The sequence below is a fragment of the Rhinolophus sinicus genome, chromosome 7 (genome assembly GCF_057876585.1).
Source record: "Rhinolophus sinicus isolate RSI-liver-muscle chromosome 7, RSI-T2T, whole genome shotgun sequence".
Taxonomy (NCBI): Eukaryota; Metazoa; Chordata; class Mammalia; order Chiroptera; family Rhinolophidae; genus Rhinolophus; species Rhinolophus sinicus.
In genome coordinates, this window is record NC_142507.1 from 44,946,103 (window position 1) to 44,971,872 (window position 25,770).

At 37.0% G+C, this 25,770-nt stretch overlaps 2 protein-coding genes across 5 annotated transcripts in view; one reads left to right on the forward strand and one right to left on the reverse strand.

The window, feature by feature from the left end:
* The window catches only part of ST7L (suppression of tumorigenicity 7 like), a 122,550-nt gene extending 103,639 nt beyond the window's left edge, over window positions 1-18,911 (reverse strand). For all 4 annotated transcript variants that reach the window (XM_019730417.3, XM_019730418.3, XM_019730415.3 and 1 more), the window contains exons 1-5: window positions 18,681-18,911; window positions 16,814-16,896; window positions 12,468-12,630; window positions 7,995-8,049; window positions 5,190-5,305 (exon numbers count right to left, since the gene is read on the reverse strand). In XM_019730417.3, the coding sequence (XP_019585976.2) occupies window positions 5,190-5,305; window positions 7,995-8,049; window positions 12,468-12,630; window positions 16,814-16,896; window positions 18,681-18,888 (625 nt within the window). In that variant the 5' untranslated portion in view covers window positions 18,889-18,911. The remainder of the gene's footprint in view (window positions 1-5,189; window positions 5,306-7,994; window positions 8,050-12,467; window positions 12,631-16,813; window positions 16,897-18,680) is intronic.
* Window positions 18,912-19,022: 111 nt separating this feature from the next.
* Window positions 19,023-25,770, forward strand: part of CAPZA1 (capping actin protein of muscle Z-line subunit alpha 1) — a 35,236-nt gene continuing 28,488 nt past the window's right edge. Inside the window, exon 1 of the mRNA XM_019730428.3 lies at window positions 19,023-19,664. Coding sequence (XP_019585987.1) covers window positions 19,626-19,664 — 39 coding nt within the window. The 5' untranslated portion in view covers window positions 19,023-19,625. The remainder of the gene's footprint in view (window positions 19,665-25,770) is intronic.

Here is a 25,770-nt window from a genome sequence, read left to right on the forward strand (position 1 = left end):
TCAATGATTCAATCCAGGAAGAATGTTTGAATTTGTATTTTGTATAACAAGTGGTGATTAATTTAGAATATAGTACGTTTATGGAAATTGTCAGTCTCTACCAAGATTCAACAAAAGTCTGAATTAGAATCTCTCTGGAATAACAATATTAGTTTTGCTGTCATTTACAGTACCAGATGAAAATTTCACATTCAGTACAATTACTTAAAAATTAAACAAACAAATAAACAAAGTAGATTCACGAAACTATCTGGCCTATTTCAAGTTTGATAAGAAAAATAGAGAATCTCTAAATGTTGCTTTTGGAACAAAACCTACAACTGTCCTGAAAGAATAATGTGGAAAATGTTTGAGTTTTCCTTTGGAAACAAAATATTAGTCTTGGCTTAGACAATGAGACAATACACTATACTTGTATAACAAAAATCCATTTCTGATATCAAACATGTCACCAGCTAGCTGACAGCTAATGCTTCCTGAACTTGACAATATGATGCTGGTCAGCACCCATCTGATAATAACCAGGTGAAGAATAGCGTTTTGCTAAAACATTAACATATAACATAAAATTAAGTATAATACTAGACTTGCCATTTTTGACTATGGACTCTTCCGTAAGTTACATGATATTCACAAATCAAATTGTGATACTGAATCTTTATCAACATTTTAAATGATTTGGTATTCTACTATATTAAGTATATATCATAATTTATTTAACCAATTCTCTTTTGATGGACAAGTAAGTTACACCTAATCTTTTGCTAAATAAAAATATTGTGGTAACTACCTTTCAATATCTATCTTTGTATATGTAATCAAGAAGTGGAACAATTGGTTAAAAGATTTTGAATATATACTCCCAAACTCCTCTCAATAAAATTACATTAAGTTACATTATTTCAGGCAGTATAGGAGCGTGACTGTTTCCCTATTTCCTTACCAACACTGAATAATATCAATCTGCTAGTACATGAAAACTATGTCATTTGCATTTGCATTCCTTTTATTTCTAGTAAGGTCATCGAATCCACCTTTAAGCATTTTTTAAATTATTCTTTTGTTTTCAACTGCTCCATCCAGTCTTTTAAGACTATTACTCACAACCAATGCAGTTCCAAGCCAAAGGGGAAATTAATTAGAGGAAGAAAAATATGTATTTCCTTCTGAAACAAAGTTTAGGAATAATTTAAAGCAAAATGCTGATTTCGTATTCAACTGTCTGCTTTAAGAGCTCTTGATATGCTTAAAAAATAACATAAGCAGTTAGCAATTCAACCAATTTATTTATTTTTCAAGTTATGTAATATTCTCATATGCTAACAAGCAGAAAAGAGACTAGCATTTATCCCAAGATCATAGTCACAAATGTAAGTGCCTACAAAGACCAGGCAGAAAATATAAATGAATGAATGAACTAAAAACACGTATTATCTAAAGGAGAGAATCATAGCTCAAGTCTAACTGATTAGTGCCAAGTGGAAACGCAGGTCCAGTTTTGCCATATTTTCCAACTTCCAAAGAATGTAAATCTGAATTTTAATATTAAATTTCTTGATTGTTTAAATTTTGGGGGGAAAAAAATGCCATGAAAACAAATTATCCAAAAAACACTGCTGGCTGGCCCTGAGGATATGTTTGTTCTTTGTCTTAAACAAATCAATAGAATGAGAACAAAATCTACTAATTTAGTAATTACTGATGACAAGAGTCAAGAGAAATTTGTTGCACTACACGTATAAACACATTTGTCTTTCTTGAATATAAAACTACGGATACCTTTATGTGAGTGTCTGAAAAGATCAATACGGAACCAACAGTCCATTTCCAGATTATCATTCACAGATAAAGTCTGTCGTGAGTTCTGCCCTTCGCTGGGATTATGTGTAGCTCTAGAAATACATGAAACTTTGCAAGGACCAGAGGGGATGCATGGTTTTAAGAGAATCAATTTCTAAAGCCTCAACTTTATATGACTGTTTCCTATAACTGATCTACCTGAAGAACATTCCTCTGCATCATGCTGATCTTCCATTCCTACCTAACATCTGCTTGCTCCCCTTCTCCCCTGAGGATATATTCCCTTCTCCTACTTTACAAAAGGAAGGCTTACTTCTCACCCATCCTGAATCTTTCCAAGGTGCATTGTCCTGGGGCGTAAAAATCTCCAGGTGCCAAAGGGACAATTCAAAGTTCAGGTTTGGAAGCTGATGTAGAATAATGTTGAATGTTACCTATAATTACAAATATTATTTATGTATACGTGTGTGTATGTATATATATATGTATGTATGTATGTATACATATGTATATACATATATATGTCATGGGATATAAAGTACAGCATAAGGAATATAGTCAATGGTATTATAATACCTATAGACTTAGGGGGGTTATCACTTTGTGAGTGGTGTAAATCTCTAATCATTATGTTGTTTTGTACACCTGATACTAATATAAAAAAACAAAACTTAAAAAACACACAACAAAGTTCAGGGGTGGCCGGTTAGCTCAGTTGATTAGAGCGTGGTGCTAATAACACCAAAGTTGCCAGTTCAATCCCTGCATGGGCCACTGAGAGCTGTGCCCTCAAAAAAAAACAAAGTTCAGGTTTGGAGGCAGCCATTTTTAATCAAGGAACCTATAATAGGGATTTCTACCTTTCACTTATTTCTTTTAACAGTGCAGCTCAGCATTAGAATTAGAGTATTCTGGCCCTTGGATGCTCTGGATTCACATATATTGTAGAGTGCATAGGGAGTGATAATTTTTATCAGTTCCATTTATCAGCATCCCTCTTACTTTACTATCAAAGAATGCACTGCTCCTAAGAGAAGAACCCTTCACAGTAAGGCAAAGGGGGCATTAGTAAGTAATAATAAAGGCAGTGAAATCTTATTTTGGCCAAGTGATAAGCTCTAGGCAAAGCTCCAAAACTTATCTATCTTTCTATCTTATAATCTGAATTCATAAGAGAGATGGCTGTCATGGGGATGCATGTTAACATATTTACTTGAATTGAAAAAGGAAGGCAGACTCTGTCAGAAAGCCAATCTGATGTGGTTGAAAGGATTGACAATGAGAATTCACCCAGCCAGTTAGGTTATATGGAGGACATTTTCCAAAGTTGAAAGAGACAAATATGTAGCCTCAAGGATTTGACAAAAATATAAAGTACACAATACCATTTAGAACCTTATGGTAAAAGGAAATTACAAAATTTTAAATTAATACAAAAATTTTTACTGTGGAAAAGCATATACATGTGAAAGAAGATGCTCAAGCATAAAATAACTGTATTAAAATCATATGGGGGCATGGAATGGTATTAATTCAAGAAAAAAAAGGACATATAAAATTTACTATCATTAAAGAGTATTTGTTGACGTATTTTTCAATGGATAATGATAGGTATCAAGTCATTAGAGTCCTTGAGATACATTTAATTATAGGGTATTCCAGTTTTAGTTTTAAATTTCTATAATATGTCAAAAATCACATTCTTTGCAATTATTTAATCTTATGATGTCAACTTAAAAATGTGTGAAGGAATACATAGTGTTTAAAAATTCTTTTAGGAAGTATGTGAACAAAAATGTTTTCAGACCACAGCTTTAGTGGGCAGCATGGCTGCTGCCTGAACACCCTGGGACTAGCTGCAGTTCTGCCCGAGAGAAGGGGCTCAAGCCTTAATTTCCAGCCGGAGTCACCTCAGTCTTTCAAGTTAACATCCAACACTGAATTTCCACTGCTGTTATTCCCCCAACACCTACACTTTTGCCATTTATATGAACAGTAAGCATAAAAACTTAAAGCAATACCTTTTCCTATTTGCAATTAAACCATTTAATGTAATCATACCAAATATCCTTGGGTTTCCTGCTACCATCCACCCTTTATATACTGAATCTAGCAGGTAGCTATCACAAAGAACTCACGTCAATGCTGGAAAACTGACTATCTTCAGACCCTCACAATATGGTGACTTTCTTCTGCCTGTCAGTGTGGTAAGTAATAGTGTCAATGTGGCAGTTAAGAGCCAGACTTGAGTTTGAAACCCAGCTTTATGATTTAAGAGCTAGACAACTTAGGCATGTTACTTGATTCCCCTTTGTCTCTGTTTCTTTATTTTTAAAATGAGGCTGATAATAGTACCCACCTCATAAAGTGATTGGGGAAATTAGTACATTTACATAAAGTGCTTAGAACAGTGCTTGGTGCATAATAAGTGCTTTACAAGTGTTACTATAATTAGTGACATTGCTTAAGACATCTGTGACACCAACACCACTCTTTCATTCATACTTTCATCAGAGAATAAGTATTAATATTTACAGTATGCTAGGCAATGTGCTAGATGACAGCAATTCAAATATGATGAGAACGTAGTACCTGCTTTCCAAAGTTTCATATCCTTTTAGGGAGGACCAACATTAAAGTAACACGATAAATGTTTGTGGTTGAATAAATTAACTAAAATTGTTTCACTGAGGTTTGGTCTAAGTACTGTAGAACTGCAGAGAAGAAGGTGTTTAACTCTGACAGGAGATCCCAGAGAATACTTCCTAGAGAATGTTACTTTTAATTTGGATCTTAAAGGATAAAAAGTAAGAAGGATGAAAACAGAAGGACAGATAAGGAGGGAGAGGGCAAAGTAGAAGATCAATTGTGATAAAGATGTCTGTGTTTAAGCCATACATTTAAGAGTTTCAATGCTCTTTCTATAGAGAAGAACTCAGAATTAAACAAACATTACTATGATCTTCCACCACTTTACATGCATCTCTAACTTATGACTGGAATAAAATATATCCCATTTTTCTCTACATACCATGCTCCAATGTTTACACTTTGTCCTACTCTTTTATGTATAATTGCAGGTGTTAATTTCCCAGACCAAACTAGGTACACTGTTCTCTGCATAAGCAGTTGCTGTATTATTTCTGAGCTGAAAGATTTTTAAGTAATAAAAGAAGCAATTTAATATTTTAATAAAATACTTCAAATTCTTTGTAAGAAGGAAAGGTAGTATAACAGCCTAGTTTACTATCATAATTATTTTCAATTTAATCTGGATTTCTTATCAACTCCAAGCCAAATAAACTGTATATTAAAATAAATAATTCTAAAGAACTTTTAAAATAATTTCTATGATCACTGTTTACCCCATGAACAGATATGACACATACCTATGTCTGAAGGACGTAAAAAGTCCGTGTCACAGGTGAAAAAGGTCTGATGGTCCTGAGCTGACAAATTCATGTCATAGTATGTAAGTGGCTCTTTACCAGTCACCCACGTGTATCTTTACCAAAACACAAGAAAACATGTAAATTGAACATGAGAAAGCATCTCTGCTATAACAGACATTATATAAAATTCAAAACATACTGCAACAAATTCTATTTCAGGTTGTTTTAAAAGCTTATTATAATCAGTAAGACCAAAGACATAACCTACACAAACTACTTGAAGTATGATAGTAAAACATCACAAACTAAAAGGGAAAAGGCTAGAATATTCAACAAACAGTGGATTTCAAGGACTAAAACAATTAGGCTTAGATATGTACCTTACTAAACATACTTCAATAAATTCTCGGTGAGTTAGAATTAAGTATTAAAAGTAAAACTACAAAGAAACTAGAAGAGAACACCGGTGTCAAGACGGTAAAGAGCTTTCAAAGCATAAAAGCAAAGATAAATTTTTTTCAGATTTTACTAAATTAGAAATTTAAACTTTCATGTCCTTCTGAGACCCACAATAATAATAGCAAGTTAGCAAACTGGCCAATAAATACATTTTTAAATGTCCAATCTCACCAATAATTAACAAATAGAAAATTAAAATAACCAATTTTTACTTTTTGTCCACGAAAATAGCACATACATACATGGTATCAAGGGTGAGGGGGGCTATGGACTCACACAAACTGCTGGCACCAATGTAAGCCGGCATTTACAGCTGCTTCCAGAAATCAATTAGGGAATAAATATCTATCGAGAGTCTTAGAAACATTCACACCTAGTTAGGGGATGGGTATATGAAATTCCATTATACCGTCCTCTCCACTTTTGTTTATTTTTGAAATTTTCCAAAAAGGAAAAGATTAAAGGGAAGGAAAAAAAACCAAAACTGTGCACACCCTTGATTCAGTAATCCCAGTGTCACAAATCAACCCTAAGGAAATAATCAAAGATGTGGCTAAATGTTTATATATAAAGATATCCGTCTAGTGTAAAGGTTAACAGTGAAATGTAATCTGTAACCCAGAGAGGGGAGCGGTAGGTAAGGTACGGTACCTGTATGTAATAGACTATAGTACAACCATTAAAAATCATGTTTTTGAAGAAATTCATGTTTTGAAGAAATACTGTTGGATAGTCACACCTTGTGTTAGAAAAAAGGAAGAATATAAAACTATATACACATTTTGATGTTCAAGTTTTGTTTCTATAAATGCATATAGAAGAGAGACTGTAAAGCAATACTAATAGCAGTTATCAGTGATAGGAATAGATGATTTTTACTGTCTTTTTCATACATCTCTTTATTTCCTCATTTTCTATGATGAATATGTATATATATATATTTCATAATCTGAATAAAACCCCTTTAAAGGCTCATTATAAGTGTTATTTATATATTTGATTAAAGATTTTAAGTTACTTAATAGTATGAGTTGCCTTGCTATTTCAAGTTTTAGCAATTTTGTGAGAAATCATCACAAAGAAAAAAGAAAAAGCAAATCCTTGTTCACTTAGCAGTTTGGCTACACATTCTAAAATTTAAAAAAAATTATTTATTAATAATTCACATTATTCCCAAAATGATTTAAAGCAGTTAAAAAATATAATGTACAATATCAAAAACCTCAACTAGAAGTAACTTAAAAAAGACGCACTAAAGTAAAAACAAGAATTGGGCCAAAAAATAGTCTGGATGAGGCTAATATACGACATGCATACCAGAGTTGCATACATTGGCTAAGGGTTGGCGACACTGTGACTTTAAGCTTTGATTATAGCTATCACTAATTATCAATGCAACTTAGACTTTTACATTAAGATAAACTAATTATTCAAAAACAAGCATAAGTAATCCTGATACTAAGATAAGAAATTTCTCTTTAAGATCTTCATGAAGTAAATACTGTATAATATAACAAGGAGTAGCCAGCCTAAAAGCTCTTTAATAAAACACAGTGAGACGTTCAAGGACCTGTTCCTTGCAGAATCCCTCAATACAGGCTAATGGCATCTCTCCTAAAAGCCTAGCTTCCACTTCCCGGGATTGACTGTCCTAACCATCAAGTCCTTAAGCACAGGAATAATTGTTTAATCACTTTGTATCCCCATCATTTTACACAGCGCCCACACATTGCAGACACATAACGTTTCTTGTTCAATGGAGCAAAATAACATGCCCAGTCTACTCTAGGTAAAACACAGCCCTTCTCAAAATAAAAATAAAGTATCTTTGGTCATAAGTTTCAAAAGATGTTTTCTCAGAGTAAAAACCAGAACAGAAATGGACACAGTAGTGCAGATAGGAAACAGTAATACAAAATACAATATAAAAGTACAATAGCCTGGACTGTTCCACAAATGAAGTTCATATTCACCTTCAGATTGATATTTTCTAGTGAATTCTCAAATAAATTTTGAAATTGAGCACATATGCACAGGAATACACTGACATTTGTAAGTTTTTTCTTAAACTCATGAATTCTTTGAAAAGGCTTTCTGACATAAACCAGGGGCCAAATGTATACTTATGTATCACAACACAAACATATGATTTGAAGCAATGTTTCTCATGATTATAAAAGTAAATACAGTCAAGATGCTGCCAGCCAAATTTTGGGCTAATCTTTTTACCTTATTATGTATCTCCAACCAGAAGAGCTATGACATATTTAGAAAAACAAATGTTTCCATAATACTTTTACTCTGAAACCAATGCCATAATTATACTGAAAGCAAATGTAATACCTCCTATATTCTGCTCCTCTGAAAAGGTTTAGAGGGTTTCTCCATACCTTGCATTCTAAAAAACAAAGAGAAAAAGGGAGTCATTGAGACAGTTTAATCAAATGCATTTAAATCTTAATTTCACCAACATTTACTGTATAGTCGTTGTATGTTAAGTACAGTGCTAGCCACCCATAGCACGAAGATAAATAAGGCACGGATCACCCTACTCTCACGAAGCATCAATTAAATCTAGTCATTGCCTTATTTGGATTTTCATAGCATTTGGTTCATAATTCAGTCATAGCACTTACTATATTATAATGTGATCACAGGTTTGGTTTTCAGTTTCTCCCTTTTAAACATGAGCTTTTAACTTGGTTCATTTTTGTACATATTCCTGGAGCCTAACACAGCATTTGGAACTAACTTGTTTAAATGAATTAAATGTAGCATGAGAGTTAGTCATGTAAACCACCACCTAACTGTGTGATTAAGTGGTTTGGTAGAGATCTGTTTTGTTCCAAGAGAAAAACAGGAAGTGATTAAAACAGGGAAGGCTTTAGAATGGAGGTAACATTTGAACTGACATTGAACCACTGTAAAAGATGAGTAGAAGGTTGCCAGATGAAAAATATTCTAAGCAGAGGAAGTATCATAAAACCACACAGCATAGACAGACTGGAGTATAGGGCAAGGGGTGAGAGGGAGAGCTGTAAATGAGACTAGATAACAGAATGGGGAAAATTGATGAAGAGCTTATATACCACGTAAAGGAGTTTAGATATTATCCTGAGTCAATTAGAAGTCATCAAAGGTTTATAAGCAGAAAAACAATAAATATTGGATCTTTGTTTATATCAGCAGTTCTCAAAGTATGATTCATGGAACTGCAAAGTAACAACTCTTTTCATAATAAATGCTAAGATATTATTTGTCTATTTATCTCTATTGACTTGAACTCAGCCCTGAGAGTGAAGGCTTCCTTACGTTGTGTGCCCCAGGCACCTGATTTGCTTCAGCCTAGTCCCAGCCCTGCACAGTTGAGCTGACGGTGTAAAATCAGTGGTGGGTAAAACTGCTATTACTCTCGCATGAGTCCAGGTAGTGACACGGAATTATACTAGTCATCATCAGGTTTATTATCCCCACCTTAGTAAAACAGGACAATCCCAAGTATGATGATTGTCTCCAGTATAAATCACTGTTTTTGGGGCTGAACTGGCCTTTTTTGTTTCCTTCATAGAACACCACTTTTACTGGAAAGAGCCACCAAGAGAAAAACTTATGGGTATTCAGATGGATACCAGGCAGACATTTTCTCAAAGATGAACAAAGTGGGTCTGTCAACTTCAAACTGTATTTGCTGTCAATGATAAAATTTGAGCTTTTGAGTAAATATTAGAATTTTGAGAAACGTGTATCTGCTAACACGAGCCGAGCAATTTCCCAATCCTTAGCCTTTCTGTAAGATTGGTGGTAATATTAACAAATGTGATTTTTAAAAACTGTACGTCAAAATGTGTCAACATTTGGAAGATATGTATAACTCAGTAAACAAGTATTTCCTAAATGACCAATGCATGATGTTATAAAATCATGCATATGTAAAAGACCCATTCAAAATATAAGATAAACTGATGGATTTTAATGCAACAGAGAGTAAAAAGTTCATTGGTACAGCTTCAAGTTTAGCTGCAACTAAACTTTAAGAAAGTACCTCTTCGTAAGTTTTGGTATAGTATCAAAAAAGAATATCCACAATTTTCTGAAAAGGTTATTATAATACTCCTCCCTTTTCCAACTATATGTCTATATGAGATGAGAGTTTCTTCATATGTTTCAACCAAAACAGCATATCACATTAGACAATGTAGAAGCAGATACAAGAATAAGCTGTCTTCTATTAAGCTAGACATTGAAGAGATTTAAACAAATGTAAAACAATAGCAGTGTTCTGACTAAAATTATTTTTCATAATTGTCAGGTCAGGCTGCCATAACAAAATACCACAGACTGGGTGGCTTAAACAACAGAATTTATTTCTCACAGTTCTGAGGGTTGAAGTCTGAGCTCTGGAGTTCTGGTAGAGCTCCTTTAACTTGCAGATGGCTCCCTTCTCCCTGTGTCCTTACACATCTCCTCACATGGTAGAGAGACAAATTGATCTCTTTCTTCCTCTTCTTAGAAGGCTACCAATAATATCGTATTAGGACCCCACCCTAACGACCTTATTCAACCTTACTTACCTCCTAAAAGTTCCATCTCCAAATATAGTTACACGAGAGGTTGGAGCTTCAACATATGAATTTGTGGGGTGGACACAGTTCAGGCCATAAAAATATGTTAACATGAAATGGGTTTATTATTTTATTATTTTAAATTTTAAATTTTAAAATTATAAATTTTTTTATATTTTTAAATTTTTTAAAATTTCTAATGTAATAAATATTGAGGATATAATCAATATATATAAACAAAAGCTCTCTGAGGTCCTCAATCGTTTTGAAGAGTGTAAAGGATTCCTGAATCCAAAAAGTTTGAGAACCACTTTTCTACATAGTTAAGGGGAAAGGATGCACTAAAAGGAGAAGCATTAGAAGCAGAGTAACCAATTAGAATACTATAGCAATAGTCTAGGAAAGAGACATTGAGGGCCTAGATATGGGGCAATGAATGTTGAAATTAAAAAAAAAGTAGGATGGAGTCAAAATAATTTTTGAACAGAATCAGAATATGATGGGGGTCAATTGTTTGGAGAGGGAAGGGGAAATAAAATAGATATAATCTGAAACAACTCATTGGGTACCATGAATAGATTTCAATAGGAGGGAGGCCTACTGAAAGAAGATAATTAAGAAATTTCATTTTGGAAAGAGTGAGTTCAGGGTGCTTAGGGCCATCAAAGGTGGAGATTTTTAGCAAAGAGTTAGAAAAATGGGTCTAGAACTTAAAAGAGAGCTTGCTTGCAGGTAGAAACTTAAAATTGGTTCTCCCGGGATATATGTCTACGGAAGAGAATATAGACTAAGATGCAGTTACCCAGGGACAGAAAGTTGAACCTAAGAAGAACTTTGACTGACTTTTAGGTCAATTCAAGTATTTCTTCTGTGAAAAAGTTTGTGGCCCTCCTTCCAAGAATAACTAACTGCTCTTTCTTTTCTGTTATCACAGTATCTTCTATACACTCTATACAAGTATCTTTTATATTTTTTGCCATCACTTATTTATACGTCTGTATTCTTTACCAAGCTAGAATGTTGTTAAGGTTATCTTCGCTCTTATTATTCAACGGTATGTTCAATCTTACAGTAAAGAATAAAATTATGTAATCCCTCATTGTTATAATTATTTACGTATTAGACTCTGAGCTTCTTGAGGACAGATCTATGTTATATTCATCTTAATATGTCTTATTGTTAGGAGTTCTGTAATTATTTTATGAAAGGAAAGAAAGGAGAAGAGGAAGGAAAACGACCATTATTTCTTCCTGTACTCTGAATGGCTGCCAACCCCGTCCCTACTATCCCTGGGCAACACCCACTCATGCTTCAGGGCTCAGCTTAAATGGTACTTTCTCAGAGACTTTCTCTGACCACATCTAAAAAAGTGCCAGCAACTACACTCAGGTAGTATTTTCTACTAAACTGTATAAACTCTATATAACTCTAGCGGTTACATTTATTGAACAAATGAGACATATGGCAATCTATGGAATTAACTCATTTGTATTATTACTGTATAATTATTACCTATACCAAATGAAATGAATATTCCAAAAATATCATTTCTATTTGGCTTTGAAAATTTTACTTTCCTAATTGCATATCATTAAAAATATTTACTTTGTATTACTAGATAGATATAGAGGAAAAGTCTATAATTAAAGTATGAAAATGAAATATCCATATATGAATATCTGAGATTTTGATGTCTTTATAAATATATAGGGAATAAAAAGCATTTTTCCTAACTTTGCTCTCTTGGCAGAGATGGCTAATTGTCTCTTTTCTCCTCTTTATCTAATAAGATCTCCTGATCATTAGCTGGGCATATGCACACTGAGAAAATGATTAGAATTTCTAGCTTCCTTTACAGCTAGTTGTGGCCATTTGACAAAGGTCTGACCAGTAGGAAGTAAGCTGAAATAGTATGTAACACTTCTAGGGAAGTGTCCTTGGCTGCTGTGGTATGGGAGGGGGGAAAGGGTGTCTTTCTCCTGGCTTATTCTCCTTCCAGCTGATTGGAATGTGAATATGATAACCGAAGCCAGAGTGACTATCTTAGATCACGAGGAAAAACTGCACTTGGGGATAGCAGACTAACAAAATAAAGAGTCTGGGTGCCTGATGATCACTGTTCTTCGTATCAGCCATGGATTACTTATATTTACATGAAAGACAAACAAACTTCTCTCTGTGGTGAGTTTTCTATCTCCCACAGCCAAACACAATCTTAACTACAGCTCTGAAAACACATTAGATAAGTAGTCACCTGACAGATTCTGTTTGCTGGTTTCACTTTCTCTGCTGCTGGAAGGAAAACCTGGCTCTGCAATGCTGCTTTCTGTTCCTCCCATCAATGGTCGCAAATGGCTGACAGATACTTGTTCAATAAAAGATGTGCCATGTTTATGGAAGTACCACCACTCAAATATCTACGACAAACAGATAACATCCTGTACTTAAAATAGAATTGATCAGCAGACATATGAGCTCAAATTAAAACATTATCTCAAAATGTTCATGTTTAATTCAGTATTTTAAATGAGATCTCCTTCCAAAAAATAAGCCAAACACAAAATTCTGCAATAACACATGCCCAGCAAAAGTGAAATACCTTTTTCACGGCTTTGTCATGAAATTTAGACAAGCATAGGCAAAACTAGAAGAAACACATCGGTAAATAAAGCATTAAAAAACAATATAAAGTATTTATAGATAATCTGTTATGTTACATTGTCCTTTTATTCTATCTATAGCATAATTTAAAAAAAAGTTCGAAACAACTTGCATGGTGGTGGTGGATTAAGCCCGAGAGTAGGGTTAGAATGCCCACATTTGACTCCCAATTCAGCTATACATTAACTGTGTACTTTGAGCAAGTCACTTAACCTCTAACATCTCAGAGCCTCAATGTCCTATCTATTAAATATGGTTCACAGGAATTATAAGTGCCCCTTTTTTTTTAAGGAGGGAGCAGCTCACAGTGGCCCCTGCGGGGATGGAACCAGCAACCTTGGTGCTATCAGTGTCACGCTCTAACCAACTGGGCTAACCGGCCACCCCTAGAAGTGCTTTTCAAGCAATAAAATAGTGTTCCAGTATTTGGCAGTATTATTTATGCACATTAAGAGTCAGGTTGATTCCCATATTGAACCATTTAAAAATTAAGATAGTATTCATTTTTTTCTGTTTCCATGGTTTGTCACTGTTATAAAAAGAGGAATCAAAAGAAGTTCTCTGTGCTGAATTAGCAGAATGTCTCATATTTGGACACTCCAACCTTCTCAACTCCCTTTGCCTGGCACCTTTGGGTGGCAGCTTAAATGACACGTTCTCAGGGAACTTTTCTTGATTCCACGGAACACAAAGCTGTGTTATGCACTCCCACTGTTTTTCTTTCAGAGTCATCTTTTCACTTGTACTAGTTAGTTAAACCACTGATTTCCTTGCTATTCTTCAAGCTCCCAAGCATACTACCCCTCCAGGCAGAAGTAACACAAACAGCACAGCTAGCTTCCTCATTTCCTTCTGATCTTTACTGAAGGAATCACTATTTCAGTGAGGCCTTCCCTTACTTCCCTGTCTAAAATAAAATGTCAGCCTTCTCCTCTGATACTTCGTGTGAGTTTTTCTGCTTCCTTTTTTCCTTTAGCACTTATCACTAATAGTAAGAACATACTTTTTGTTTTACTCATTTACTTTTATTATATATTGCTCTGATATACTGTAAGCTCACTATATATCCTTGAGGACAAGGCTATTTTTCTGTTTTGTTCACTGTTGTAAGCCCAGTGCTTAGAAACAGTGTGTAGCAACCAGTAGGTACTCAATATAAAATTGTCAAATGAATGAATCAATGGCCATAACCATCTTCTGGGCCAAACTCTTAGGACAGAATCTGTGTTCATCTGCTTACCATGGTACCCCCCACCCCCAACACCTAAGAGTGCCTAAAAGATAAAAGGGCTTTATAGTTTAAAATTGTTCAAATGATTAGTAACTAGTTTTCTATGTTTTGACTATAAAATAACTTTAATATCTTCCTCTTATTTATGGACCGACTATTCTCCTGCCTAATGTAGTGAACAAATATATTACTGTATTTAAAGAATAAACAAACACATTCACAACTACCTACAAGATTATAATTTTTTTAAAAACTATTTTGCTATACCACAAACAGGCCTTCTCTCTCTCTCTCTCACACACACACACACACACACACACATACACACACACACACATCTGTTTTCAAACCTTTAGGAATATTTTTTACTTCAGTAAACCGAACAAATATGTTATAAAAGTGCCAAAAATACAGTCATTTTGCATTACATTGTGGTCCAATTACTTCACTGACTAAATGCTATCACATTTACAGAACAGTGCGAGAAAATCAAGGTGCAGAATTTTTTCTACCATGCCACTAAAGTTTTATGCTCAATTGAGAATGGCTTCTCTCTGCTCACTTTTACCGAGTTAGCAGGCAGTTAATCACCACCAAATATGGCCTTAGTTTGGCTTCTACTTTACATTTTACTAAGAAGCAGGACGAAACTTCTTTAACACAACCAGAGAAATCACACAATGTGGCAGAAAAGACAAGATTTATATTGGCTCACAGTCAGAGCCAGTAATCACAAAGGCAACAGTGACAAACTGTCCACCATTACATGAAGGGTAGGTGGTTTTTTCTTAATAGAATGTTAGAGTCTTTTTCAACTTTTGAGTCAACTTTTTAACACAAATGAGCAATGATAATAATTGCTAATATTTCTTAAGTATTGTGCCAAGTTCTTGACATGCATTATGCCATGGAATCCTCACAATAACTGATTTTAGCGATAACACAGATTCCAGGTTTTAATAACCAGCTCTGGTTCACACCATCAGTACTTGGTAGAGCTGGAATTCTTACTCAGAGCTTCTAATCATTCTAAACACTATGTCCCAAACATACTTCAGTGCGTATGTATACGTAAGTGTATTTGTGTGTGTGTGTGTGTGTGTGTGTGTGTACAAGTTTGATAAGTCCAGGTGGTAAAATAAATTATAAACATAATAACCTTTGCTAATGAAAACTCATCAATATTACAAGAGTAGAGACATAGTTTAACCTTTAAAATGTTACTTCAATTTCCTAATTTTAAAACTTTGCTTTAAAAAGAGAATATGCATAATATATATGTAAGTTTTCTCCCCTCATATAAATGAGGAAATTAAGACTCAGAGAGTTCAGGTGACTTGTCCAAAGTTATCAGCTAGTAAGTGGAAGAGTCGACTCAAAAACACATCTAGTACTAAGACCAATGCTATTTCTACTTCATCAGCTGTTCAAAGATAGTTAATTTTCTTTTATATGCTATTGATTAAATATGCTAAAATATGTTTAATTAGGAGCGGCCTTTATAAATCAATATACATTGAGGCTTATATTAACCCATAGTTTTCTTCCTGAATTCCTCAATGATTTTTTTTTAATTTTTACTTTTAAAGTGAAGATAAAAATCCCTTTCTTGTCTGGCATTTCACTTTAACAAAATAGTCAAGTGTTAGTTGCTATAAAAAAAGACAAAACCAAAACACTCCAATACAAATGCCATTAATTCTATTATAGCTGGAGAGCACCACCTAGAGATGAAAAAAAGTATAGAAAAATTCATTGGCCATGCATGCCATAATACTTCCTAAAATTTTTATCTGTAGCAGTATTGTTCCAAAGTTTATACTAGGAAACACTAGTTCCTAGAGATGTTAATCAAGATTATAAAATGTAAAAAAAATTTTTTTTAAAATACTAGCTTGGTCAAATAAGACAAGGAAAAGCTGAAATAAAGTTAAACAGGTTTCTTTATTGTGGGACTTCTCAGAAAAACAATAGCCAAAATTCACAAGGTGTTCACTCTGAGATAGCTACCAGGTTGTTACCAGCTTTTACACACATTATCTCATTTAGCCCTCATAGTAATCCTACGAAGTATATACTATTATTACCCCCCTTTTACATATAAGGAACTTGGGGCATAGAAAAGTTAATTAACTTGCTCCAAGTCACACCACTAAAGTGCTGGTTAGCCTGACTCCAAATCCTTGCTCTTAAACACTCCAGCCTGTGGGCTGCATTCAAGACACATAAATTTTTAGTCTGCTCAATATTGCCAACATTAAAGTATAGTGCGATTTTATATAAAAATTATGTATCCAGGTTCTCTTAAAATCATTTGAAAAATTGGAAGATCTGGTAATAATGGTCTGCAAATCTACATGGTAACAACCAGCTTTAGCCCCTTTTAGAAGGCGCTTGCACGGTCCAGATTACTTAGTCCTCAAAGTACATAAGGAATTCAATTCTTACATTCTGCCCATTTCCCTCTTTTTTGTTACCCAGCTGGGCCCTGTAGGCATGTAGTTCCGCAACCCTCCAGTCCCCTTCAGTATTTTATACACAAATGAATACCGTCAATCTCTAAAAATGGAGGGAGAGGAAGTGTTTCTCCAAATGCTGAACCCATTTTGAGAATGCCGATCTAGAAGTAGTTATAATTATTATAACCATATAAAGAGATTTGATCTTTAGATAAATACCAAAGCATGAAAGAAATGGAAACTACTTACAAATATTAGTCCTGATATCAAAGAAGATGTCCCTGTAAGTGCCACATAGAATTTGGGCGTCAATGAATTTAAAAATATTGTCACTGCCAAAAGGAAAGAAAAAAAAAATCAACGTTTAAAAATGTAAATTCAAAGTACTCAAGTTAAATACACAGGTGTCTTTAAGAGTGGAGGAACATAAGTGCCTTAATATCTAGTATAAGATTAGTTTGAGAAAGTTTTAATTTTTAAACAGCTACTTTAAAGTCCCACTGTATCACATCTTAAAAATGCCTTCACACATGTAAGGGTAGAATTCTACACTATTTGTTAAATAAGCAAATCAAAATGACATACGTTAGCCTGCTTTGAGAATAAAACTAAGAACGTATAAATCATAATTTAGATAAGAACTTTTGCAAATCTCCAAGCTAAACAAACATCCTGTTACAAAGGAGATTTAAAACCACTCCCTAATTATTTTGGTGAGATACAAAACAGTGTTTCAAATTCGAGGGAAGGAAACAGTGTAAGTATTTTGTACAGGGCTAGAGAGGGAAAATAGCCCAAGAGAATAGCAACAAACTTAGAGCTCTTTCCCTGTCCCTGACTCACTGAAAGCATGGACCAGATTCTTCATTTAAAATAACTGTCTCATAAATACTTCGGTTTTGGAAAGAAAGAAAACTTTATAATAGTCAACTACTCTTATCTAAATGCTGTATCTATTTAACAGGTAGAAAAACAAACGACACACAATGAATAACATTTCACTGAGCATACAAACCACTAGTATGCACTTCATTAACTTATTACAGAGACACCAGATTAGCTCTTTCAAGCAGTCTAAGGACAGTTTATTTAGCTTGTTTTAGTGTGTTATATCTGAATTCACATAGTGCCTACGTTCTAAAAACTCCAAAATATTGGACTATTAGCTCTTTCGTGTCATCTCATGAAATAGTACAGGGGACATTTGCCTTTTCTTGCTACAGAAAAATAAACCACGATATTGATAGCCACAGTCATCACATAAGAGAAATATTTCCATCTTGTTCTGAGGTTGCTGTTCAGAGCTTGAGGGGAAATATTGTAATGACGTGGTAAGAGGCCCTGTCTCCCTTCCCCTTCGTCCTGGCTACAGCTAAAGGGTGGTATTTGCAGAACCCACGGGGATCATCACTGCTCACACGTCTTTGTGTCGTCAGCCCAGACTACACAGCAAGCTCCCCACAAATGTTGACAGGGCTCCGGAAAGAACCCACCGCTGTTCGGGGCGCTCTTTTCTCTTTACCTCCTGTACTTTCCTATTGTATCACTGCAGAGAAAGCCCGAAACAAAGAACGGACAGAAACATCACGAAAACTATGTCTTGACAGAACTATTTTAAAACATGAGAACGGCTGGCGAAGATCATGGCATGGTCTTCCTTTCAGATCTCTGAATACAGAAGCGCTGGTCTTTGTAGCCTTGGTTGTGGGTGCGCTCAGCTGAGCGGCGGGAGACTCAAAGGAACGATTTTCAAGGGCTCCTACCAGTGGGGGGGGCAGGGGGGAGTGTAGATACATTCTGCATCCAAGTCTGAAAATGCTCTCGTCTGTCCTACCACCTGAAGCTTACAGCTTGTCAGGTGGCTTTTCCTCGGGGACACGAGGACAGAAGAGAGAGGGAGGCTCTCAGGAGCGCTAGGGAGGAGCCGGTGGCTGCCGCTCAGGTTGACAGTCAGCTGCGGAGTCGCGGCCCAGGAGAAAAAGAACCCACTCGGTCGCGCACCCCAGACTGACTCTCCGAGGCCCTCCAGGGACTACAGCATCTCCGGCCTTTAGCCCTCGCCCCCGGCACGTTTCCTGGCCCCCAGCCCGTCCCCGGGGAGGTCTGGGCCTCTCACCCGCTGCCAAATTCTCACACAGCCTCAGCGGGACCCTCAGAGCGTAAAGCAGGCCCAGCCCCGCCACGAACCACAGCGAGGCCCCAGTCCCCGCCAGCCCGGCCCGCAGCCGCTCCCGCCAGCCCAGCGGCGGGCTCAGGCCGGGGGCAGGTGCCGGAGGAGAAGCCGCAGCAGTCGCTGCTTCACCTAAGCCGTCACCGTCCGCCATCTTGCCGCTCCCTCGGGCGCCGGGAGCTGGGAGGGGAGAAGGGCAGGAAACGGGAGTCGGGAATCCTGGGATAGTGGCGGACCTGAAGTTGGCCTCTGTGAAGGCTGAGTTCCAGGGAACGGGGACCGAGAAGGTTTGGAAGGTGGAGGACCGTCCAGAACTGGGGCTACCTATTCCTTCGAAGGGCGGGAAGGGGCGGATAGAGGTACCTGTTTTGGAGGAACTGGATTGAGATGTGACCCCCGGAATGAAGTGGTTTTGCTTTTGCATACGAGGAGGGGTCACGTTTCACACCCCCACCTTCCTGGGGTTGAAAAGGCTACCAACCGAGCAGGGGCCGAGCGGCACTCAGTCGTTTTGGACTCGGCTGCCATGGAAATCACTGGTACTGGGAAAGCCTGTAAGAGTAGCAACTGCTATTTTGTCGGATGGAGCCCGGGCACCAAGAACAGTCGAAACACTCTCCCGGCGCGCGTCCCACAGATGAATGGGGGGATGAATGTGACTCAGTGAGCGAGATAATAGATTTAAAGTCATTTAAGGCAAAATCGACTTCCCGGGGCGCTGGCTCTCGGAGCCCTGCCCCCCTCACCCCCGCCCGCCCGTAACAGACATGGCGCCCTCCTGGTCGGCGCTTCCGGGCGGGTCCTTCCGACGGCCCCCGCGGTGGTTCCATCACTCTTCTTCCTTCCCGGCCTGCCTCGCGCCGGGGCCGGGCTGGGCCAGAGCTGCCCAAGATGGCCGACTTCGAGGATCGGGTGTCGGATGAGGAGAAGGTAAGGGGTCCGCCTCTCTCACCTCCTCCCGCGACAGGGACCGGGGTCCCGATCCTGTTGCAGTGGGAGCCCTGGAAGCGTCCCCAGGAGAAAGAAGTTTCTTAGCCCGTGCTAGCATACGCTTTCTGCAGTTGGGACGCTTTCCTCCTGAGGGGCTTTCCTCTGGCTCACGGTGGCCCCAGTTCCCCATTCCTCAACTCTCTTCTTTCCCTCCGGGGCCTGAGGCACAGCCCAGTGGCTTTCCTGAAAGAGAAGAGACTTCCCCTTATTGAATCGTGACAGTGGACTCTTCTCTATAATTAAGAGAGGGGGCGATGGTGATGTCGCGACGTATCAAGAAGCAATTATTTTACCGCCTTTAGCTGTTGGGGCTCATCCCATCCCCCCATTTCCATATGTGATTGAGGCTAGTTTAGGGCGAGTCACTTCCTGGTCAGAGTGGCCTCTTAACTTCCCTTTTGCTCCTCCTTCCCCAGGAAGTGATTTTCTTGTCACGACTCCTCGACTGGGAGAGGTACCCAGTGTTGTCCGCCCCTCGACCCCGCCACCTCTTTTCTCACATTTAGTAGCTGAACTAATTCGCAGTAACGTGTAAGCCTCAGGACATGTGATTCAGGATTTGAGCACCACTCTTCCCTGTAGACACTCCCTTGATTGTATGTAAGCACGTAAGGCTCCCCCGGTGACGCCATCCCTTGGATCTTACATCCTTTTAACCAGAGTTTTTGAAAAATAGCTTTCGATTTCTTGTTAACAAATCAAGAATAACCAACGGATTTTTTTTTTTTTTTAACTCCAGAAGGTTTTATATAGCGCATAAAACTCGTGTTAACACATTCAAACCTGGACAAAGCATTCTGTCTGCTTTGATGCTCCACTGCGGTGTCTTTGATTATAGTTGAGTTTGTCAGTGTGTAACTTACGTACTTATTTCTTCGAAAGTGTTTTAAATACAAGAGCATAGTCTGTGTTAGGTGGGATAACTTTTCTTCTGACAACTGCACACCTTAACAGTTTGTCAGGCTTTTCACTACCACGTGATTATAGGGCCTGTAGAAGTTAGAATGATTTCACCAGGTGACTCTCTAAAGGACAAGAATTATGTCTTTTGTTTCCCACAGTGGCTATTACAAAATGTGCACCCTTGAGTGCTCTGTAAATGTATCTGGGCACTCTCTTTTTTTCAGTAAAAGAGATTGGGTGATGGAGGGCTCTGTTGATCCAGCATTCCCTTGTACAGACTTTGGTGTGTTATACCTACATGTGGCGTGCCATTTTGAAATGCTGAAGAATGTGCTATAAACACACATAACCCACGGAACAACACTTCAGCGTTAAATTTCCTGTTTCTTGGAAATTCTCATAAATGTAATTTGGGGGGGAAAGACATATGAACTTATGCTGGAGAGAAAACTGTAATAAATGCTTATTCTAAGGCAAATAGTTCTGATTCAGGTGAAGTTAAATTAGTGAAAATCATGGTACAACAAAATATTTGTTAGCCCAACTGATGGTCCATTTATTAAGCAAAAATACTGTAACAAAATTTCACTTAAGAATTTAAATAACAAGTTTATTGTGCCCAAGCAATACTGCATTACTGGTGCTGTCGGGTTTTTGTCTTTGACACTGGGTTAGAATGCCTTTTTAATTAAATTTGGGGGGAAAAAATATATATATATATATTTTTTAATGCAAATTAAAAATCTTTGGATAGTGACATTAATAACGTTAATAGTCTTGATTTTATAATAGCAGATTTGTGACCAGGTCCCTCTTCCAGCATACGTCTTCTGTTGCTTAATTTTAATAATGGCATAGCAAGCAAATCAAAAGTAGTAAGGGAAATCTGCCATAAAATGTTGATGAGTTTCACATTCAGTAAACAGTTTTTAGATTAACTACATTGTCTTCGTTAGAATGGTTAATAACTGATATAGTGCATGTTTCATATAATAAATCCATATGATTTGAGATAACTGAAATTTTGTTAGGTTCTTATTCACAGAGATGAAACTGATCTGTATTTCTCTGTTGTGGATCTATCTATAAGAAAAAAGGAAGGGCTTTGACTTGTAAGATTTCTTCAATTCTTCAGTTTCATACCTATCTTGAACTCTTTTCCTGCAGACTTCTGATTCCTTGAAATTGATTTCAAGAATTGAGAAAGTATTTGTCCAACAACACTTGTTGATATGAATATCTTAGCAGTCATAGACCATAAGTAACCCTTAAATGAGATTCCTGTCCAACAAGCTATTTTCAGCCTTAATTTGTATTGATTCTTCCTTGAAGGAACTCTAAAGTATCCGTGGTTTTTTTCTCTCTTTTTAACTAAGACCTCAACTGCATTTGATTTGGGGATTTGTTGTTTTTTTTTAAGGCATATATATCATGATGCCAAATATATTTTAATTAGTACTGCTTTTTATCTTTTTTACATTTTCTGAAAGCAGTGAACCCAGCGGTGAATTTGGCGATGATGGTCTCTGATTTCCTTGCATTTCTATAAAAGCTAGTAAGATCAACTGCTCTCATAGCTAACTGCTGAAGTTTTTCTCACTTTATAAAGAGGAAGTTGGGTTTTTTAACTTCTGCGTTGTTACCTGAAATGGTCATGATGAGCTGCCTAAATAAAACAGGAAGTTGAAAGTGTAATCACTTGCAGAAATAAATGCATTTAGTCTTATCTTCGAGTTCAATTTCTGAGAATGAGCTCTACTCTTTAGTTACTAAGACTCTAGTTATTTGGTTCCAAATGCGTAAAAAGACCAAAATGACAAGATACCATAATTAGGAAACTGGAAATATGAGATGAACTATTTATTTGGGTTTTTTGCACCGCCCATTTCCTTTATTTCATGATTCAGCATTTTAAAAATGTAAATGTAGAGGGAATTTTAAGGCTGAAAAAAGTGCAATTAGCATGTTTTTTCCTTTCACTTAACTAGTGGAATATTTGTGTACAACCTTAAAAATACTATAACTGAGAATGGATCTATATGCTTTAAGTTTAGACAACGATATCATCTTTAGGGCACTTTTTTTTTTTAACTTTTATTTCTTTTTTAAGTGTGTTTTTCCAGGACCCATCAGCTCCATGTCAAGTAGTTGTTTCAATCTAGTTGTGGAGGGTGCAGCTAACAGTGGCCCATGTGGGGATCAGACCAGCAACCTTATTGTTAAGAGCACCTCGCTCTAATCAACTGAGCTAACCAGCTGCCCTAAGGCACTTTTTGAGAAATAGGTTTATCAAAATTATTCAGGGGAAATATGGGAAATGTTGTATATAAATACAAAAGGGCTCTATTAGAGCTCCTGAAAAATTCTTAAACCTTTTAACTGGATTTCCTTGACTTCGTATTACCTTTTTAATTTATTAGATGAATTATTACCCTTATAGGATGAAGTAAGCCCTAAAGCTTATTAACTATGGGTATTTTCTAACAAGTCATCAAGTAATATTAACACTGCCATGCTTTTATCTTCCCTCTTTTCAGTTAGCTTTGCTTACTAGTATTCATATAATCTGTTACAAAATCATTGGACAGGAGCATAAAGCCTAAGCAGGTACAAACTCAGATACCCAATCTTTGGTTAAGAGTATAGGTTTATTACGTTTCTTCTAAAACATCTAGCTGTTTTATTACCACCAGCTTTAATGCTAAGCAAAGCAGTGTGAATTGTCAGAAAATTCACACCCCAGGTTTGTCTGATTCAGAAGCCGTGCTTTTGTTCACTCCACTTTTTTCCATGTAACCACGAATGGAAAAAAAAAACAGAATAGAGGCATCCGTTTAATGAATTATAAATGAGGTACTGTAGTGTAGCGGTAAAGCAGGATTCAGGAGTGTTGGGAGATTTGGCCTCTGCCTGCTGTGCTTTTAGTGATTTTGGAAAAATTACTTAACCTCTATGGGCCTCAGTTTTCTTTCAAAATAGGTAGATAAGGTGAATTGGATCAAACCAACCGAACGAAGTTTAATGAAATTTTTCAAACAAATACATTTTTTTAAAAAAATGTATTTTAAAAATTAAAACATTAAAATATTCTTGGAGTTTCTGACATTGTCTGTTTTTGTGCATTTGTCCTGATCACGAAACTGAATTCCTTGGTAACTGAAGCCATGTCTTTTTATGTAATGCCTAGGATCAGGTACATAAGTATTGGCACAACCTATTGGTGTGAAAGAGACTAATCAATTACACCTTCTTGCAGTCCCATCTCTCTCTCCCCAACTCGTACTCCCTCATCTTCACCCCCACCCCCAATTATTTCTGGTACTCTAGGTATTACTTGTGTTCAGGAATGTGTCCACACTCTCGGGGGCTCTTTGGGCATTCATTGTGCCTGAGCATCTGCTGCCATTACTGGTGCTCTGCCTTGCCACTGCTGGGAACGGTCAACCTCTCGGGGAACATTTTTCCTATAAGCCCCATAAAGCTGCAAACCCTTACACATACCAGAATGACTATGTATATATACTTCCAGCCTTGCAAAACCCCTAATCAAAATATATTCTTCTGCTACAAGTCCTCTCCTTTATTTAGAGCTCAGAAAAACATACACGATAGGATTAGGTACCGTTTGCTTTTTTCTCTCTCCAGGCCACAAACTTCTGTCATCTCTTCGGGGGGGAGGGGGGGGGAAGTTTAAAGTCCTTATATGGATCAGCTCCTGAAAATAAAAGCCCTGGGTAGGGGAAATTAGTCATGACACTGAAAACAGTTTGACTACTTGGGGATTTCTGAACTAGGGGATAATTTTAATATGCACTTACTATTATTTTCCCTTCTTCCCTCATTAGCACCTCCTGCCAACCTCAGCGTGTGTGTTCATCCCACTCTTGTTCTGTTTTAGTCACGCTCAGAACATCGGCCTCATCTTTTTCACCCTTAGCCTTTCCTCTCATGTTCAATTAATCAGCATTCCAGTCCTGTTAATTCTGCCTTCCTGTCATCAGATTCTGTTCCTCCGTTTCCATTCGTGTGTTTTTTTTTAATTATTTTAGGTGTATAGGAACTATACTCACATGCTGCAAATTAAAATGGTAGGAAAGGGTGTGAGTAAAAGGTCCCCTCCAACCCCTGTTTTCCAGCCATCGAGTGCCACTGAGAGGCAGCCAATATACTGGTTTCTTTTGTATCTTTTCTGTACTAAGCAAATCCAGACAGATAGACTTTCACTTAATATGTCTCACCTGTCCATATTTCTTCTACCATTGTCTTCATTCAGGACCCTTTCTTATGCTTGAATTATTTTTAACAGCATTTTTAATTGTTCTCTTTGCGTCCAGCCTCCCCCTTCTACATTTTCACTGATTTACCAAAATTCTTCACACTGCTGTATATAAAATTTATCTTTGCTATAACTACACATACATATTGTCAGGGCACTGTCTATGAGGTAGAATGTTCTGCTGAGTGAATCATATGACAGTGTAAGTCACGGTATATGACACATAAGCAAGAAAGAAGACAGCCTAATGCCACACTGCACCATGAAAGGTGGGGGTTTATTGGAATGAGACAACTTGGCCTTGTGGCTTATTTGGTCTCTAAGTAACATTTAAGTGCTTATTATGCACTACATACTTTATGTATTAACATGTATTCATCTCACAACATCTCCATAAGAGATAAGCATTATCTTCATTTGACAGTTGAGTAAACTGAGGCACATTTGAAGTTAAAAAAGTATGACCAAGTATCCAGAACTAGTAATAGTAGAACAGATACAATGCTGACCATCTGCTTCCAGACCTGTGCTTTTACCCACTTTGATTCCTTTGAGTAGATAGTGCTCAGGAATCTATTTTTAATAAGCTTCCTAACAATTCCTGCACAACTCACGAACCACTCTCCAAATCTTAGTCCTCTGCCTGTTAAGCCCAGAAGCTTGATTCATCAGGACACTAAGACTAGATCTCTCAGGGACAAACTCATGTCAGCTAGGCTGATAAAACTAATGTATAAAAGTAGAGTAACAACTAATTTAGTAAATGCTGGAGGGACTGGGTTCTTTTTTCAGGTAGGTCAGGCACAGAGGAAATCAAGTTATTTTTTCACGGCATGGAGTCAGGACGAGGGATATTAACTATACATT